The sequence below is a fragment of the Nicotiana tabacum genome, chromosome 11 (assembly GCF_000715075.1).
Source record: "Nicotiana tabacum cultivar K326 chromosome 11, ASM71507v2, whole genome shotgun sequence".
NCBI lineage: Eukaryota > Viridiplantae > Streptophyta > Magnoliopsida > Solanales > Solanaceae > Nicotiana > Nicotiana tabacum.
In genome coordinates, this window is record NC_134090.1 from 125300017 (window position 1) to 125319753 (window position 19737).

Here is a 19737-nt window from a genome sequence, read left to right on the forward strand (position 1 = left end):
GAAATAATCACTAGGTTCACTATAATAAAAAAATTAACTGAAGTCACTGGGAAAAGTATTTACTTTCGAAGAATTAGTTAGCAAGATTCTAAGGATTCTCCCATCTTCTTGGGAATCAAATGTGATGACCCGATAGGTCATCTTATGATTTAAAATCAAATTCAGTATTTCGAGGCTTTAAACACCTCATTTTATCCCTTCTCAATTTGCGTGCGCAGTCCGAGCGTGTTTCCGAAAAGCTTTTATGTTGAAAGTTGATAAAAATAAGAATTTTGGCCTTAAAAGTTAATTTTAGTTGACTTCGGTCAACGGTATTGAGTAAATGGATCCAGACTTGTAGTTTGACGGTCCTAGTAGGTCCGTATTGAAATATGGGACCTGGGTGTATGCCCATAATCGAATTTCGAGGTCCCTACCTTGAACTATGAATTTTTATTGAAAATTAAAATTCTGAAAATCTAATGGTTTTAAAGAATTGATTGATGTTTGGCCTTGTTGATACCGGGTTCTTATTTTGGTTGCCCGGTACAGGTCAAATATAATATTTATGACTTGTCTGTGAAATTTGGTGAGAAACGGAGTTGGTTTGACATGATTCGGACGTCCGGTTGAGAAATTAGAAATTTCAAAGTTTTCTTGAAAATTTCATTCGATTTGGTGCTAAATTCGTAGTTCTAGGTATTATTTTGGCGATTTGATCGCACGAGCAAGTTCGTATAATATTTTATGATATGTGTGTATGTTTGGTTTGGAGCCTCGAGGGCTCAGGTGAGTTTCGCATAGGTTACAGAGTAAAAATAGGACTTAGAACACTGCTGGTGCATCAGATTTTGTTGTAGGCCTCAAAGCTCGAAAATGTGAGGTCAAGCATCACATTTAAGACCACTGTTGGGTTCATATTTGCGATCCACTCATTGCATTTTCAAAGAGTGGCTGGGAAGGCCAGCATTCGCATTTGCGAATAATACTTCGCATTTGCGAACTGGGACGGGGGAAGGCAGTGATCGCATTTGCGGAAAGGGTCACGCTCACATTTGCGATGCAAGCAGGAAATGGGAGAGCTTCGCATTTGCGGGGTTCGCATTTGCGAACACCAGGTCGCAAATGAGACACCGACAATTGATCAAAATGACTTTTGGACGTGATTTTTCTCCCATTCTTCTAATTTTCAAAACCTAAAACAAAAGAGGCGATTTTCTAGAGAACCTTTCTTTCCCAAATCATAGATAAGTGATTCTAAACTAGTTTCTTTCGATCTTTCACTACATTTTACAAGATTTCAACCTAGAATCTAAGGTTTTCATGGTGAAATTGGGGATTTTTGGTTAGAAACTAGGGATTTCGAAAATTGGGGATTTAGGTGTCAAGTTGAGGCCAGATTCCAAAACCAATTATATATCCGGTCTCGTGGGTGATGGGTAATCGAGTTTTGGTCCGAATTTCTTATTTGGACCAAGCGAGCCCGGGTGTTCACTTTTCCAAAAATGGTCTAAATTGAATCCTTTGCTATCGTGGGTAGTTCCTAAGGCATAAATTGAATCGTTTGATTTGTAATTTGCTAGATTCTATTGGTCCAGAGGCTTGTGTGAAGGAAAAAGCTGTGGTTGAGCTTTGAATTTGACCGTTGGAGCGAGGTAAGTATCATGGTTAACCTTGGCTTGAGGGATTAGGTCTTATTTGCCTATTTGCTACGTGTTTGAATGTTGAGTACAACATATAGATAAGGTGACAAGTACCTATGCGTTGTTGTCGAGTTATAACATGCGAGTGAGTCCTATTCTTGTAATTGTTGCTTTCTTTGATCATATTATCCATATTTAGACTAGCTACTTGTTATGTTGAGTGCTCTATCATGTTTACGGACCTTGGTATTGATTGAGTATTGTCTCAAAGTTGAGGTTGATATTGTGGAACCAAATGTTGAAATAAGATTTGTTATTGTCATTTCTATCTCCTTGTTATTATTGTTCCTTGTTTTGGTGAGGGAAAGTGTTAATGCACGAAGGGTGATGCCGTGCCATATTTTGTGAGTGATAATGCACGAAGGGTGATACCATGCCATATTATGAGTGTTAATGCATGAAGGGTTATGCCATGCTATATTATGAGAGAGTTAATGCACGAAGGGTGATGCCGTGCAGTTTCCTTTACCGTGTTTACTTGTTTCTATCTATTTAAGGCATATTGGTTGATCAAGTCCTTATTATTACTTTGATTCCTTATCTTGTGATCCCCTCATCATGTCCCCTTCCCAATATTACTTGCCTTGCTTCTTTTGTTTCTGTTATTGGTATTTATATTGTAATATTGCACATGTGTATTTATGGGTGTCTTGTCTTAGCCTCGTCATTGCTTCGCCGAGGTTAGGAATACTTACCAGAACATGGGGTCGGTTGTACTGATACTGCACTCTGCACTTTCTATGCAGATTTTGGTGTCGGTCCAAGCTGATCTTGAGACTAGCTGCTGGCTTCATCCTACAAGAGACCCAAGGTAGATCTGCCGGCGTTCGCAGACCCTGGAGTCCCCTTCTAGCTGTTTCAGTTTACCGTTTCTTTTAATTAGATAATAGTTGTACTTTCTTTCAGACAGTTACTTGTAGTTCTTCTTAGAAGTTCGTGTATTGTGACTCCAGATTCTGGGTAGTTGTATATAATTATTAACGTTGTTTATGGATTTCCGCACTCTTTTTAACTCGTTATGGCTTAATTATTGTTAATCATGGAAAGGTTTTAGAATTTAGCTTAATAATCTCTAATGTTGGCTTGCTTAGCACGTGAAATGTTAGGTGCCATTACAAGTTGGTATCATAACACTAGTTTGCCTAGATATCACAATTCACAAACATGCTTAGTAGTGTCTGGGGGATCTCTACGGAGACGTCTGTACTTATCTCCTAGAGGATACAGAGTTTTAGGAACAATGTCACTTCTATTCTTCTCTATCATGCGAATTTGTTCTCTTAGTGCTAATCAAACTCTTCTACTCTTGTTCCTTCGAAGATGATGAAAACACGTACCGCTTCATCTGCTGAGTAGTAGCCAGAGCCCCCAATGGCAGCTCCTACAAGGGGTAGAGGACGAGGATGAGGTCATGCTAGAGTTTGGGCCAGGGGCAGGCCTCAGCCCAGAGCTCGAGCATCAGCACCAGTGGCAGAGCCTCAAGCAGATTTTGATGAGGAGGTTCCAGCCCAAACCATTCCAGCTAGACCAGCTCAGGTCCTAGAGGGGTTCATCGCCACCCTAGTGCTACATGATGCTTTGGTCCGTTTGGTGGGTCTGATGGAAAGTGTAGCCCAGACTGGTACATTTCCCATGGCACCAGCCGTCTCTCAGGCTGGAGGAGGAGCACAGCCTCCTGCTACTCACACTCCAGAGCAGATGGCTCCCCAGTATCAGACTCCAGCAACTCAGCCAGTCGGAGTAGTTCAGCCAGTTATTGCGGCATATGCCGGTGATGGGCTAGCTATGTCTTTTGAGGGCTTATTGAGATTGGACAAGTTCACCAAGCTCTTTCCAGTTCACTTCAGTGGTGCACCTTCTAAGGATCCCCAGGATTATCTTGACCGCTACCATGAGATGCTGCGGAACATAGGGATGGTAGAGACCAGTGGGGTAAACTTTGCTGTGTTTCATATGATTGGTTCTGCCAAGAGATGGTGGAATGATTTTGTATTGACCAGACTAGCTGGGCCGCCTGCTTTTACTTGGGACCAGTTCTCTCAGATATTTCTTGAGAAGTTCCTTCCTGTCACCCTGAGAGAGGACTGTCGCAGGTAGTTCGAGCGTCTCCAGTAGGGCAGTACGACCGTCACTCAGTATGAGACCCATTTTGTAGATTTGTCCTGTCACGCTATTCTTCTGTTTCCTACCGAGAGGGGGGGGTTGAGGAGGTTTATTGAGGAACTTGCTCAACCTATCACATTGTAGATGGCTAAGGAGACTGAGAGTGAGATATCTTTCCAAACGGCTGCTAATGTTGCTAGGCGAGTCGAGATGGTTTTAGCTCAGGAGAGAGGTCAGGGGTTTGACAAGAGGCCGCATCACTCCGGTGGATTCAGTGGGGCCTCATCTGGAGGCCGAGGTACCTTTAATAGAGGCCATCCTCCCAGTCCGTTTCATTCGGCACTCCAGGCATCCCATGGTGCTTTAGGTGGTTATGGCCCTCATATGCATTATTCCGATCAGCTATCCTATAGTTTACCACCAGATCCTATTAGTGCACCTCCGCTCCAAAGCTTTGAGGGTGGTTACTTTGGCTGACAGGGCCAGTTTCAACGTCAATTTTAGGGTCATCAGTCACAGCAGCCGAGGTCCTGTTATACTTGTGGTGATCCGAGGCACATTGCTAGATTTTGCCCTCGTGCCTCGAGCAGTTCTCAGCATTAGAGTTCTCGTGCCATGGTCACGACACTGGATGTTTCACCACCCACTCAGCAAGCAAAAGGTAGGGGTCAGGCAACCACAAGTGGTGGTTAGGCCATTAGAGTGGAGGTCAGGCTCCCAGAGGTGGAGGCCAGTCAGCTAGGGCCCGTCCTAGAGATGCAGTCCAGACTTGTGGGGACCATCCCCAATGTTATGCTTTTCTAGCTAGTCCTGAGGCCGAGTCTTCTGATGCCGTCATCACTAGTACGGTTTCAGTTTGCAATAGAGATGCTTCAGTTCTATTTGATCCTGGTTCTACTAATTCGTATGTATCCTTCTATTTTGTTTCATATTTGGTTGTGCCCCGTGATTCTTTGAGTACCCTATGTGTCCACACCTGTGGGAGATGCTATTGTAGTAGACCACATTTATCGTTCGTCTGTGGTTACCATTGGGAGTATTGAGGCTAGTGTGGACCTTTTACTTCTTGATATGGTAGACTTTGATGTTATATTGGGTATGGATTGGCTGTCACCTTATCACGCTATATAGGATTGTCATGCCAAGATGGTGACCTTAGACTTGCGGGGGTTGCCTTGATTAGAGTGGAGAGGGACTCCTGGTCATTCTACCATCAAGGTTATCTTTTATATGAAGGCTCGACGTATGGTTGAGAAGGGGTGTCTAGCTTATTTGGCTTATGTCCGCGATTCTAGTGTGAAGGTTCCTTTTATTGATTCTATACAAGTTGTCCGGGAGTTTCTAGAGTTATTTCATGTAGATTTGCCGGGGATGCTACCCGACAGGGATATTGACTTCTGCATTGATTTGGTTTGGGACACTCAGCCCATTTCTATTCCGCCATATCGTATGGCCCTGCCAGAGTTGAAAGAATTGAAAGAACAGATGCAAGACTTGCTTGATAAGGGCTTTATTACACCTAGTGTCTCGCCTTGAGGTGCGCCAGTGCTATTTGTGAAGAAGAAAGATGGGTCGATGAGGATGTGTATAGACTATCGACAGTTGAACAAAGTCACTATTAAGAACAAATATCCATTGCTAAGGATTGATGACTTATTGGATTAATTTCAGGGTGCAAAGGTGTTTTCAGAGATTGATTTGTGGTCTGGCTACCATCAGTTGAGGATTAGGGCATCCGATGTCCCTAAGACAGCTTTTTGGACTCAATATGAGCATTCCAAGTTTCTAGTGATGTCATTTGGCTTGACAAATGCCCCATCAACATTTATAAATTTGATGAACCGGGTGTTCAATCCTTACCTAGATTCCTTTATGATTGTGTTCATTGATGATATCTTGATCTACTCCTACAGCCGAGAGGAGGACGAGCAGCATCTTCAGATCGTACTTCAGACTCTGAGAGATAGACAGTTATATGCTATGTTTTCAAAATGTGAGTTTTAGTTAGAATCATTCGCCTTCTTGGGGCATGTTGTATCAGTAGAGGGTATTCAGGTGGATCATAAGAATATTGAGGCCATTCAGAATTGGCCTAGGCCTAGTTCATCTACATAGATTCATAATTTCTTTGGATTGGCAGGTTACTACTATCGGTTTGTGGAGGGATTTTCATCTATAACAGCCCCGTTGACCAGCTTAACCCAGAAAGGTGCCCCGTTCAAATGGTCAGACGATTGTAAGGCGAGCTTTCAGAAGCTCAAGACAGCTTTGACTACGATGTCGGTAATGGTGTTGCCCACAGATTTAGGCTTATACGGTGTATTGTGATGCATCTCGTATTGGTCTGGGTGCAGTATTGATGCAGGGTGGCAAGGTTATTGCATATGCTTCACGGCAGCTGAATGTTCACGAGAAGAATTACCTCGATCATGATCTAGAGCTGGTAGCCATTGTTCATGCACTGAAGATTTGGAGGCACTATCTTTAAGGAGTGCTATGTGAGGTATTCACGGATCATCGGAGTTTGCAGTATCTATTCAAGCAAAAGGAGCTCAATTTGAGGTAGAGGAGGTGGTTGGAGCTATTGAAATACTATGACATCACCATCTTGTATCATCCTGGGAAGGCCAATGTGGTGGCCGATGCTTTGAGTAGGAAGTCAGCCAATATGGGCAGCCTTGCGTACATTCTAATCGGTGAAAGACCGCTTGCATTAGATGTTCAGGCTTTGGCCAATCAGTTCGTGAGGTTGGATGTTTCTGAGCCCAGCCATCGTTTAGCTTGTACAGTCACTCGGTCTTCTTTATTTGAATGTATCAAAGATCAGCAGTATGATGACCGTCATTTGCTTGTCCTTCGGGACACAGTGTGACACAGTAGTGCCATGTAGGTTACTGTTGGAGATGATGGAGTTTTGAGGATGCAGGGTTGTGTTTGTGTTCCTAATGTGGATGGACTTCGTGAATTGATTCTTGAGGAGGCCCATAGTTCCCGTTATTCTACTCATCCGGGCATCGCCAAGATCTATCATGACTTGCAGCAACATTATTGGTGGAGTAGAATGAAGAAAGATATAGTTGCATATGTGTCTCGGTGTCTAAATTGTTAGCAGGTAAAGTGTGAGCATCAAAGGCCCAGTGGTTTGCTTCAGAAGTTAGAGATTCCTGAGTGGAAGTGGGAGCGGATCACTACGTATTTCGTTGTTGGAATACCACAGACTCAGAAGAAGTTTGATGCAGTTTGGGTCAATGTGGACAGGCTGATCAAGTCAGTGCATTTTGTTGTTGTGGCAGTTACCTATTCTTTAGAGCGGTTGGTAGAGATTTATATCCGTGAGATTGTTTGTCTTCACGGTGTGCCTGTGTTTATTATTTCTTATCGAGGTATGTAGTTTACCTCGTATTTCTGGAGGACAATGTAGCATGAGTTAGGCACGCGGGTTGAGTTGAGCACAACATTTCATCCTCAGACAGACGGGCAGTCCGAGCGCACTATTCAGAAATTAGATGATATGTATAGACTTCGGAGGTTCGTGGGAAAAGTTCTTACCGCTAGCGGAGTTTGCCTACAACAACAGTTATCAGTCGAGCATTCAGATGGCTCCTTATGAGGCATTACTAGGTAGGCAGTGCCGATCGCCAGTTGGATGGTTTGAGTCGGGGGAGGCTTGGTTGTTGGGTATAGAGTTAGTACAGGATGTCTTGTATAAGGTCAAGATTATTTAGGGTCGACATTGCACAGCTCAGTCCAAGCAGAAGAGTTATGCCGACCGTAGAGTTCGTGATGTTGCATTCATGGTCGGAGAGAGAGAGTATTGCTCCGGGTATGACCCATGAAGGGTGTAATGAGGTTTGGAAAGAAGGGCAAGTTGAGCCCTAGGTATATCAGGCCTTTTAAGATCCTTGAGCGAATGGGAGAGGTGGCCTATAGACTTGCATTGCCATCTGGTTTATCAGCGGTCCATCCAATGTTCCATGTGCCCGGAAGTATCACGGCGATCCATCCCACGTGTTAGACTTTAGCATGGTCTAGTGGACAGGGATTTGACCTACGAAGAGGAGCTGGTAGCTATTCTAGACCGGCTGGTTCGTCAGTTAAGATCGAAAAGTTATCCTTCAGTCTGAGTGCAGTGAAGGGGTCAGTTTATTAAGGCAACTACCTGGGAGTTCGAGTCCGATATGCAGAGTAGATATCCCCACCTTTTCACCAGCTCAAGTACTTTTGTACGTCCGTTCGAGGACGAACGGTTATTTTAGAGGTGGAGAATGTGATGACCCGATAGGTCATCTTATGATTTAAAACCAAATTCCATATTTCAAGGCTTTAAGCACCTCATTTTATCTCTCCTCGATTTGCATGCGCAGTCCGGGTGTGTTTCCGGAAAGTTTTTATGTTGAAAGTTGATAAACATAAGAATTTTTGCCTTAAAAGTTAATTTTAGTTGACTTTGGTCAATGTTTTGAGTAAACAGACCCGGACTCGTATTTTGACGGTCTCGGTGGGTCCGTTTTGAAATATGGGACATGGGCGTATGCCTAGAATCGAATTCGGATTTCTCTAGCTTGAGTTATGAATTTTTATTGAAAATTAAAAGTCTGAAAATCTAATGGTTTTTAAGAATTGATTGATGTTTGGCCTTGTTGATGCTGGGTCCGTAATTTGGTTCCGGAGCCCGGTACAAGTCCAATATAATATTTATGACTTGTCTATGAAATTTGGTGAGAAACAGAGTTGGTTTGACGTGATTCGAACAGTCGGTTGAGAAATTAGAAGTTTCAAAGTTTTCTTGAAAATTTCATTCGATTTGGTACTAAATTCGTAGTTCTAGGTGTTATTTTGGCGATTTGATTGCACGAGCAAGTTCATATAATATTTTAAGACTTATGTGCATATTTGGTTTGGAGACCCAAGGGCTTGGGTGAGTTTCTAATAGGCTACAAAGTAAAAAAAGGATTTAGAACACTGTCAGTGCATCAGATTTTGTTGCAAGCCTCAGGCCTCGCAAATGCGAGGTCAAGCATTGCATTTGGGACCACTGTTGGGTTCGCATTTGCAATCCACTCATTGCATTTAGGAAAAGTGGTTGGGAAGGCCAACATTCGCATTTGGGACCAATATTTCGCATTTGCGAACTGGGATAGGGGAAGGCAGTGATTGCATTTTGCGATCACATGGTCGCATTTGCGGAAAGGGTCAGGCTCGCATTTGCATGATTTCCTTTGCATTTGCGATGCAAGCAAGAATGGGGAGACCTTCTCATTTGCGATTGGTTCTTTGTATTTGCGGGGTTTGCATTTGCGAACCCCAGGTCGCAAATGCGACACCTGGAACTGATCAAAATGACTTTTGGACGGAATTTTTCTCCTATTCTTCAAGTTTTCAAAACCTAAAACACAAGAGGTGATTTTATAGAGAACCTTTCTTTCCCAAATCATAGGTAAGTGATTCTAAACTAGTTTCGTTCGATCTTTCACTATATTTTACAAGATTTCAAACTAGAATCTAAGGTTTTCATGTGGAATTGGGGATTTTGGGTAGAAACTAGATATTTTGAAAAATTGGGGATTTAGACCTCAAATTGAGGCCTGATTCCAGAACCAGCTATATATGCTAGCTTGGGGTGAATGGGTAATCGAGGTTTGGTCCGAATTTCGGGTTGGACCAAGCGGGTTCTGGTGTTGACTTTTGTTGACTTTTTCAAAATGGTCTACATTGAATCCTTTGGTATCGTGGGTAGTTCCCAAGGCTTAAATTGAATCGTTTGGTTGGTAATATGCTAGATTCTATTGATCCGGAGGCTTGTGTGAAGGGAAAAGCTGTGGTTGAGCTTTGAGTTTGGCCGTTGGAGCGAGATAAGTGTCGTGGCTAACCTTGGCTTGAGGGATTAGGTCTTTTTTGCCTGTTTGCTATGTGTTTGAATGTTGAGTACAACGTATTGATGAGGTGACAAGTACCTACGCATTGTTGTCGAGTTATAACATGTGAGTGAGTCCTATTCTTGTAATTGTTGCTTTTTTTGATCATATTATCCATGTTTAGACTAGCTACTTGTTATGTTGAGTGCTCTATCATATTTACGGACCTTGGTATTGATTGAGCATTGACTCAAAGTTGATGTTGATATTGTGGAACCAAATGTTGAAATAAGACTTGTTATTGTCATTTCTATCTCCCTGTTATTATTGTTCCTTGTTTTGGTTAGGGAGAGTGTTAATGCACGAAGGGAGATGTCGTGCCATATTTTGTTAATGATAATGCACGAAGGGTGATGTCGTACCATATTGTGAGTGGTAATGCACTAAGGGTGATGTCATGCCATATAATAAGAGAGTTAATGCACGAAGGGTGATGCCATGTCGTTTCTATTATTTCATAAGGTAAGATTGAGAGTAAAATCATGAACGGTGATGCCGTTCAGTTTCCTTTACTGTATTTACTTGTTTCTATCTATTCAAGGCATATTGGTTGATCAAGTCCTTATTACTGCTTTGAGTCCTTATCTTGTGATCCCCTCAGCATGTCCCCTTCCCAATATTACTTGCCTTGCTTCTTCTATTGTTGTTATTGGTATGTATACTTTTATATTGCACAAGTTCATTTATGGGTGTCTTGTCTTAGCCTCGTCACTACTTCGCCGAGTTTAGGCTCGTCACTTACTAGTACATGGGGTCAGTTGTGCTGATACTGTACTCTACACTTCCTGTGCAAATTTTAGTGTCGGTCCGAGCTGATCTTGAGACTAGCTATTGGCTTCATCCTACGTGAGATCCAAGGTACGTCTGCCGACGTTCGCAGACCTTGGAGTCCCCTTCTAGCTGTTTCGGTTTACTATTTCTTTTAATTCAAAAACAATTGTACTTTATTTCGGGCAGTTACTTGTAGTTAATCTTAGAAGTTCATGAATTGTGACTCCAGATTCTGGATAATTGTGTATAATTATTAAGGGTTTTTACGGATTTTTGCATTCTTTTTAACTCGTTATGGCTTAATTGTTGTTAATCATGGAAAGGTTTAAGATTTTGGCTTAATAATCTCTAATGTTGGCTTGCCTAACAAGTGAAATATTAGGCGCCATCACGGTCTCGAGGGTGGAAATTCCGGATCGTGACATCAAAAGTCACAGCCATCCCGTAAGTAAATGAGCTGGATAAGATCTCACTGGATGAGTTGATTGAAACTTAAAAACCTGTGAGATGAGAAAGCTGGAACTATGCAAGGAGAAACCAAATAGGGATAAGACCTTGGTTCTTAAGGCATCCTAAGAAGATGAGTCTAACAATGATGAACTGGACCTAGCAATGATTTTTTAGTTCAAAAGTTTCATGAAGAATTCCAAGAATGCACCTAAGAGAGTAAACAATGGAAAACCTAAAAAGATTGACAAGTCTTCATATGATGGGTGTTACAAGTGCAACAAACTAGACCACATAGTCACAGACTACCCAATGTGGGAAATTGAGTGGAAGAAAGAAAGAGCTAAAAAAAAAGAGAAAAGGGAAAAAAAATGAAAGAACGAGGACTAAACAAAGGCAAAATCCTAGGCAATAGGGTTCATTGAGGCCATGAAACAAGCCTTTCTAGTAGCATACGAAGACAGTGGAAGTGATAAAGAGGAGGAGGATGAGGCTATTAGTCTTTATGCTGTGATCGATTTACACAAGGTTGTTGAAGCTGAACCTCTTATATATCTAAGAATGCACATTGAAAGACCCCCTCCTTTTGATGGACATTACTATGATGAATGGAAGATGCATATGGAAGTATTTCTACAGGCTACTGATTTTGATCTATGGATAATTGTTAATCATGGATCAATTACACCTACTAAAGTGGATAGTGATGGAAACAAAAGTATCAAGAGGGAGGAGGAATATGATGATGAGGATTGTCAGATGATCCAGAAAAATGCTAAGGCAAAGGATTTGCTCTACAGAAGTCTACCAAGGAGTGTTCTCTACAAGGTGCCCTCTTGCATCTCTACTCATGATATATGGAGGACTTTTGAAGCTGCTTTTGGAAGAGAAGACATTAAGGTTTCCCTAATGGCAATTGAAGAAATCTAGATAGAAAAGGAAGTCATAGGAATGACGGCTATGAGCGACTTAGAGACTTAAGATGAATCAAATCAGGTAAGTATCTCTAACTTGAAATAAAATATCCATGCTATGACTAAATAACAGTTAATGGCCATATTAGTTACCATGATAGTTAAGATGGATAGGTTAAGTGCCAGATTTGATCAGTTAGTAAGCAACCTTTTATGTGTTAATCTAGATCTTAAAAAGTTTGAATATAATAAAGCCGATCTTGAAGGACAAGCCCAAAATCTTAAGGACCAAGTTCTTGAGCTCACTTCTAATAATGAGCAGCAATGTGCTACAAACAGAAAGAGAATGATGAGTGATATGCAAAGCAATCTTGAAAAGGAACCAAATGAGCTCAAAAATAGTCTGTATGATGCTGACTGTAGGAATAAAGTAATGCAAAAAAACCTTGAAAATGCAAAGTATGAACTATCTAGGCGAGGCAAGTGGCATAAATCTTCTGATGCACTGAATTGGCTAAATTAAAATTGCATCACTAATAAATCAGGAATTGTTTATAAGAAACATGTACCTAGGTTTGATCCCAAGTATGTGGAAATTTATCATAATAAGATGTGCACTCACTGTTGGGAAGGTAGGACACTTCAGAAATGGTTGCCCTGCCTTAATTCATGCTCAATTCAAAAATACCTTTAGGTCACTTAAACGCGTGGAGAAGGAAGAAAAACCCATAATCAATTGTTCTGTTCAAACTAAGTGGATAAAGGTCAATAAGAAAAGGACTGTTAACACTCTCCTCTTATGGGCAAGAAGAGATTTGATTTATCCTTTTTCCAACAAAAAGGTACCCAAGCTTGTTTAGGTTCCCAAGACTAACTGATTTTTGTTGCAGGCTAAGGTGAGAGGAAACAACCAAGACTGGTATCCAGACAGTGGATACTCAAGACATATGACTAGTGAAATTTTTTTTCCTCTTACTGATAATTTTCCAAAGAGGGAGTATGTTATTTGGAAATGGGAAGAAAGGGCAAATAATAGGTATTGGTAAGGTTGGTAAGGCACTCTCTCATGCTATAGAACATATGTACTATGTAGTGGGACTTAAGCATAATCTTCTCAATATTTCTCAAATGTGTCATAAAGGCAATACGGTAAAGTTTAATTCCACAATCTGTACTGTGACTAAACTGGATACTGATGAAATTGTTCTATAAGGCAAGAGACATAACAATGTCTACAAGATATTTATTATGTCTCTTCCTTAGGGTAAGAATACATGCTTTAGTGTAGTGGAAGGTGATCCACTATTGTGGCATATAAAACTGGGACATGCCAGTTTGTCTCAAGGTGCATGGTTAGACCCATTCTTGAGAAGACTCACTATGAGTTACTTCGAGGAAGGAAGCCCAACATCACTCACCTAAGAGCTTTTGAGTGTAAATGCTTTATGCACAACAATGGAAAAAAGTCTAGGTACGTTTGATAACGGAAGTGATGAGGAAGTTTTCCTGGGTCACTCATCACATAGTAAAGCTTACAAAGTTTTTAATAAAAGAACTATGTGTGTAGAAGAAAATGTTCATGTTATTTTTGATGAATCTAACAACATGGACGAGAAGGGTTTGCAGGATGAAGACTATGATATAGGGCTCACTGATGAAGGAACTTATGCAGAATCTGAACAACAACATGAAGGAGCATCAGGTAATCCTGAGTGAGATGAAAGTGATCAGGAAGAATAAGAAGAAGAGGGAACTACATAGACTGATACTTAGATAGGTGTAGCTGCACCTATTGGCACTATTCCTTTGGGTTACTCCTCTCCTGAACCCTCTCAAGGTATGCAAGTTAGACCATGGAAACATCAAAGCTCACACCCTCTTGAGAATATTATCTCTAATACAAATGTAGGAATGCAAAGCAAGTCATCTCTGAGAAACCTGTAACGACCCGGCCGGTCGTTTTAAGAATTAACGCCCCGATCCCCTATTAACTGCTTTCCCTGTGTTTATTTCTGCTATTTTTATTTGCCAAGATGTTTGGTTTTGAGTTTTGGAGAGTTTTGGGATACTTAGTCCCTAAATAAGAGTTTAAGTTTTAGAAATTGGACCGTAGTCGGAACAGTGTCAAGACAGCCTCGGAATGGGATTCTGTTATCTCCGTTGGGTGATTTCGGGCTTAGGGGCGTGTTCGGATTGTGTTTTGGAGGTCCATAGCTAATTTAGGCTTGAAATGCCGAAGGTTGAATTTTTTAAATTTCCGGCTCGATAGTGAGATTTTTATCCAAGGGTCGAAATGGAATTCCGGAAGTTGGAGTAGCTCTGTAGTGTTGGATGTGACGTGTGTGCAAAATTGTAGGTCATTCGGATAAGGTTTGATATTCTTTTTGATAGAAAGCGTAATTTGAGATTTTTTGGAATTCCTAGGCTTGAATCCGATGTAAATTTGGTATTTAGATGTTGTTTTGAGTGTTCCGAAGGTTGGAACAAGTTTGAATGATGTTATGGGATATGTTGGCATGTTTGGTTGAGGTCCCGAGGGCCTCAGGTGAGTTTTGGGTAGTTAAACGGACCAAATTCTTGTTTTGAAAGTTGCAGAATTCTTCAGTTCTGTGTTGCAGAGAATTTGCCCTTTGCATTCGCGACGCTGCTCCCGCATTTGCAAAGGGTATGACATAGTGTGCATCGCGAACGAGAGTCAGGTTCGGCGCTCGCGTAGAGTATTTGTGGCTGCTGGGATCCCAGGAGCTTGGTGCTTTACGTTCGCGTAGGTGGAGTCGCATTCGCGAAGGCTTGGAGAGTTTGAGCATCGCGTTTGCGAGGAGGTGTTCGCGTTCACGAATGAGGAGTTGAATTGGTTGGTGATTTTGTGCTTCGCGAATGCGAGATAGTGGCCGCGTTCGCGAAGAAGGAATAACTAGGCAGTATTTAAATAGCCAATCCGCGACCCTTCTTCATTTTTCTACCATTTTTGAATGGGATTGAAGCTTTTGAAGGAGATTTTTGAGGAAACCAAAGGGGAATCACTTGGAGATTTGGGCCATTTGGAGTCAAGTACTCGTGGCAAGAACGTGGTTTCAGGTTGATTTTGAGTCGATTTGAGGTAAGTGGCTTGCCTAAAATGGTATTCCGGGAGATCCCCCTACACATTTACATTGGAACTACGGGACTACACCTGGTAGATTCCCCCCTATATAGAGTATTTACATTTGGGACTACAGATCGGTATTTCGGGATATCCCCTCGCACTATGAGTTGGACTATGGGACGGTATCCCGGGAGATCCACTGGATATTTACATTTGGGACTATAGGATGATATTCTGGGAGATCCTCGGCTGTTATATTTATGCTAAGCTATATTTCTTTCTGTGTTTACTTTGCCTCTGTAGTAGTTGTTGCTGTCTTTTATATCCTGTGTTACTTTTACTGTTTTGTTCTACATTCTGTCATTTCTATATTTATTTAATCTCAGTAGGGCCCTAACCTTCCTTGTCACTACCCGACCGAGGTTAGGCTTGGAACTTACTGAGTACCGCTGTAGTGTACTCATGCCATTTCTGCGCATGTTGTTCATGTGCAGTTCCAGGTACTTCCACTTAGACTTATCACGCTTGAGACGAGGCGCTTGTAGAGACTCCTAGGTATATCTGCCTCGTCCGTAGACCGAAGAGTCCCTTTCTACTCTCCCTTTTGTATTAGCCCTTCTATACTTTCGTTTCTTTGTTAGACATTTGGGAGTTAGATGCTTGTAGACATTCAAAGGGTTGTGATCATGAGATACTGGGTTTTGGGAAATATTATTAGCTTCGAGAGTTGTTATTGTGTATGCCGAGCGATATTTTAAACATTGTTTTATTTCATTATTTTGGTTTTTTAAAATTATTTCTTCTACAATTGTTGTTTAAATTCTGTATTGCTAGGCTTACCTAGTCGTAGAGACTAGTTGCCGTTACGATGATTCATGGAGGGAGAACCAGAGTTGTGACAAAACCTGTGTGTACTCACTGCATTTCTCTCACAGAGTGAGCCTAAAAATATAAAGGAAGCCCTAAAGGACCCACATTGGATAATAGCCATGTAAGAGGAGCTGAATCAATTTAAGAGGAGCAAGGTCTGGCATCCAGCGCAAAGACCCAAAAACAGAACTGTTATAGGTACCAGATGTGTGTTTAGGAACAAACTGGATGAGCAAGGAAATACCACAAAAAACAAGGCCAGACTGGTGCTTCAGGGACACAATCAAGAAGAAGGCATTGACTATGATGAGACATTTGCTCTTGTAGCCAGAATGGAAGCTATAAGAATGTTAATTGCTTTTTCTGCACACGTGGAATTCACTATATTTCAGATGGATATGAAGAGTGCATTCCTGAATGGCTACCTAAAGGAAAAAGTGTTTGTTAAACAACCCCTGGTTTTGAAAGTGAAGAGTTCTCTGACCATGTTTTCAAATTAGACAAAGATATGGATTGAAGTAGGACCCAAGAGCCTGGTATGAGAGGCTCTCAAAATTCCTCTAAGCCAATAACTTTATAAGAGGTAAGGTGGACAATACAGTATTTATGAAGAATAAAAGAAAGAATCTTTTGATTGTGCAGGTGTATGTGGATGCCATTATCTTTGGGGCTACTAATGAAGCTATGTGTAAGGAATTTGCTGAATCGATGGGTAGTGAGTTTTAAATGAGCATGATTGGTGAATTGAATTTCTTTCTTGGGCTGTAAATCAAGCAGACACCTACTAGAACCATGATTCATCAGCAAAAATTACATCAAAGAACTTCTAAAGAAATTCAACATGTATTCTTCAAACTCAATTGATACTCCAATTGCCATTCCAACAAAGATGGATCTAGATGATGAAGGCAAAAGTATGGAGCAAAGTTGTACAGAGGAATGATTGGATCACTATTGTATCTTACTGCAAGTAGGCCTAATATTTTGTTCAGTGTGGGTCTATGTACAAGATTTCAGGCAAATCTCAAAGAGTCTCACTTAAAGGCAGTCAAGAGAATACTTAGATATCTTAAAGGAACTCCTGATTTGTGTCTAGGGTATCCAAGAGGATATAACTCTGACCTAGTTGGTTATAATGCTGACTGTGTAGGTTTTCATGTTGACATTAAAAGTACTTCAAGAAAAGCACATTTTCTTGGTTCATGCCTGGTGTCTGGGGGAACAAAGAAGCAAAACTCAGTGGCTCTATCTACGGCTGAAACAAAATATGTAGCAGCAATAACTTGCTGTGCTCAATTGCTATAGATAAGGTAGCACCTCAAGGACTATTGTTTTTTATTGGTTTCTATTTTCTTTGACAATACCAGTGCCATAAATATTGCTAAAAATCCTTGTCAATATAAGAGAACCAAACACATTGATATCAGGCATCACTTTCTCAAAGACAATGTTGAGAAAGGAAGTATCTCAATTAATTTCTATAAACTGAAGATCAAATTGCTGATATTTTCACTAAAGCACTAAGTAGGGACCACTTTGAAAGAAACAGACTAGAATTGTGATTAATCAATACCTCCAACTAGGTTGAACCCCAATGATTGGTTAGAAAAGAAGTCAATAGATATAGATAATTAAGTATCAAATGCTTGATTTAGCCTCATACTTGTTCTAAATATATATACTTGCCTAAAAAGTCTAGCTGATGACTATGCCTTATGATACTAACCTATTGTGTTGGAAACTTTGTTGCAGAAATGACTAAGGAGTTTCAAAAGAGTTGGTCTTTAGACTCAGGTACGTGTCTTCTTGTCCTAAATCATTGAAACTTAATAACTGAAATTATTGCTACACTCAGACTCCCTTATCCCGATAACATCACTTCTATTTGTTATCAAAGTCCAGGATCAAGGGGGAATCCTAGTGTAATTAGAGTCCAATTAATTCTAAGAGTCCACTAGTCAAAAGTAACAGTTATTAGAGTCCCATTAGAACTTATATTCAGTTACCCTTTCTCTTCTAGTCAGATCAGGTTTGTTCTCTTTAAAAGCCCTCTCTTGGTATATCTCTCAAACCTCAATGTTCCTCTCAAACCCTAAGCAAGAAAAAGAAAATTCATCGTCCTCTCACCACCATGAATAAGTCTAGAAAAACTCCGTCAAAAGCAAAATCAACTTCTAAGTCTGGAACTAAACCCAATATTGAGAAGTCCATGCCAAAGAAAAGTTTAAAACTGGTTGGTGATTTTGAACCTACACCTGTTGTTTCTCCACCCATGCCTTCTACTATTTCTTCTCCATCATCCTCTATTACTATTACGCCTTCAATTTCCACCCCCACTATACTTCCATCTCCAAAACCAACTACCTATACACATGTATCCGTCTCACAAATCACCTCCAAACCCACTAAGGTCAAGGCTACTTTAAGGAAATTAGTAAAGAGTGGTAAGGTAGTGGATCGTGCTACTACTAAGGGGGAGTCAAAAGTAAATGAGGCTACTGCTCAGGAGGAATCTGCACTCGTCAAGGATGATTAGGTAAAACCTCTTCCATCAAAACATGATGTTCTAGCCTCTATAATTGAAGTTTCCTCGTTAGAAGTTGTTGTAATCCTAAGTGTCATACCACATATAAAGCGTACTATTGTAGAAAAGAAGTAATGACTCAGGACAAAAACATGGAAATAATTGATGACCTACCTATGGTTGGGGGAGGGGGATGTGAGAAAGAAACAAGGGATAAAAAGGGTTCCAATGGTATTCCATATAGTGGGATAGATGATGATAATGATGAGGAAGTTCTAGGGGAGAGAGAAGGAGAAGCAAATAAGGAGGGAAAAAAGGTGCAGGGGAAAACTACAAGTACTGAAGAAAGGAAAATTGAGAATGAGGGGGAATCAGGTGAGGAAAAAGAAGGTGAGGTAGAAGAACAACTAGGTGAGTAAGTGTGAGATTCTGAGGAAGAAGAAAAAGAATGTGAGAGAAAAGACGACTCTGAGAGTGAGGGTACTAAAGATGAAAAAGAAAGAGAAAGAGAAAGTGAGGGTACTGAATCTGAAAGTGATGAACATAATTTAGTGAGGAATCTGAAGGCTCTATAATAATTGGGAATACGGTCATGTCCCTTTTAGAAGAAGTTCACAAAGAGGAAGGAGCAGAACAACCTAGGCCTTGATTCACTCCTTTGTTGGAGATGGGGAGATTAAAAGTGATCAGGATGATTTGCCTTCATCTGAGGTAAGAAAGAAGGGCAGGAAGGCTCCTTTAAAACCTACAAGACCAGTGTCACAGGAAAGAAATGAAGTGACTCCTCCCACTAGGACTCCTCTCACCAGGAGCAAAAGAAAAGTTGTTAATGAACAAATGATTAAGAAAGCAAATTACTGCTACTAAAATTGTAGTTGAGTTGGATGAGGAGGATTAATTTGGTTATTCTATAAAGGGCAAGAAACCATAAGTAAAGAAGAATGCTACTAAACCCACCAAGGCAACTTCCAGTTCTCAGAAGACAAGCAAATTGAATAAGAAAAGGGTTGTGTCTGCCATAGTTGACAAGTTGACTGAGTTCAAGAATAGAAAAATGTTGAATGAGAAGATACTTGCCAATACTGATGAAAAAGGCATGGCCCAGCTGGTGAAAAAGCTTGAATTGCGGGGATGGACACATATGTTTGTTAAACCCTTTCCCCATGTATGTGTACCTATAGTGGTCGAGTTTTATGAAATTTTTTAGTTAGATGGAAAGGTCTTAAAGATTTATGTGAGAGAATTTGAGATGGAGTTTGATGCTGAAGAGCTTGGGTTGCTGCTGAACATTCCTTCCTTGGGATTTGACAACTATCTGAAGAAAAAATGGCATGCTATTGATAATAAAGTGGACATACGCATTGTGGTTACCAGAACGTTCTCCTAGAAGTTTGAGCTGGATGCTCCCCAAAAGGTGTTCAAGACT

The 19737-nt window shown here is 40.9% G+C and overlaps 1 protein-coding gene across 1 annotated transcript; it reads left to right on the forward strand.

The window, feature by feature from the left end:
* The first annotated feature begins 16726 nt into the window (after positions 1–16726).
* LOC142165999 (secreted RxLR effector protein 161-like) lies at positions 16727–17092 on the forward strand. The gene has a single exon (XM_075224398.1). It carries the CDS (start codon positions 16727–16729, stop codon positions 17090–17092), a length of 366 nt encoding a protein of 121 aa, XP_075080499.1.
* The last annotated feature ends 2645 nt before the right edge of the window (positions 17093–19737 follow it).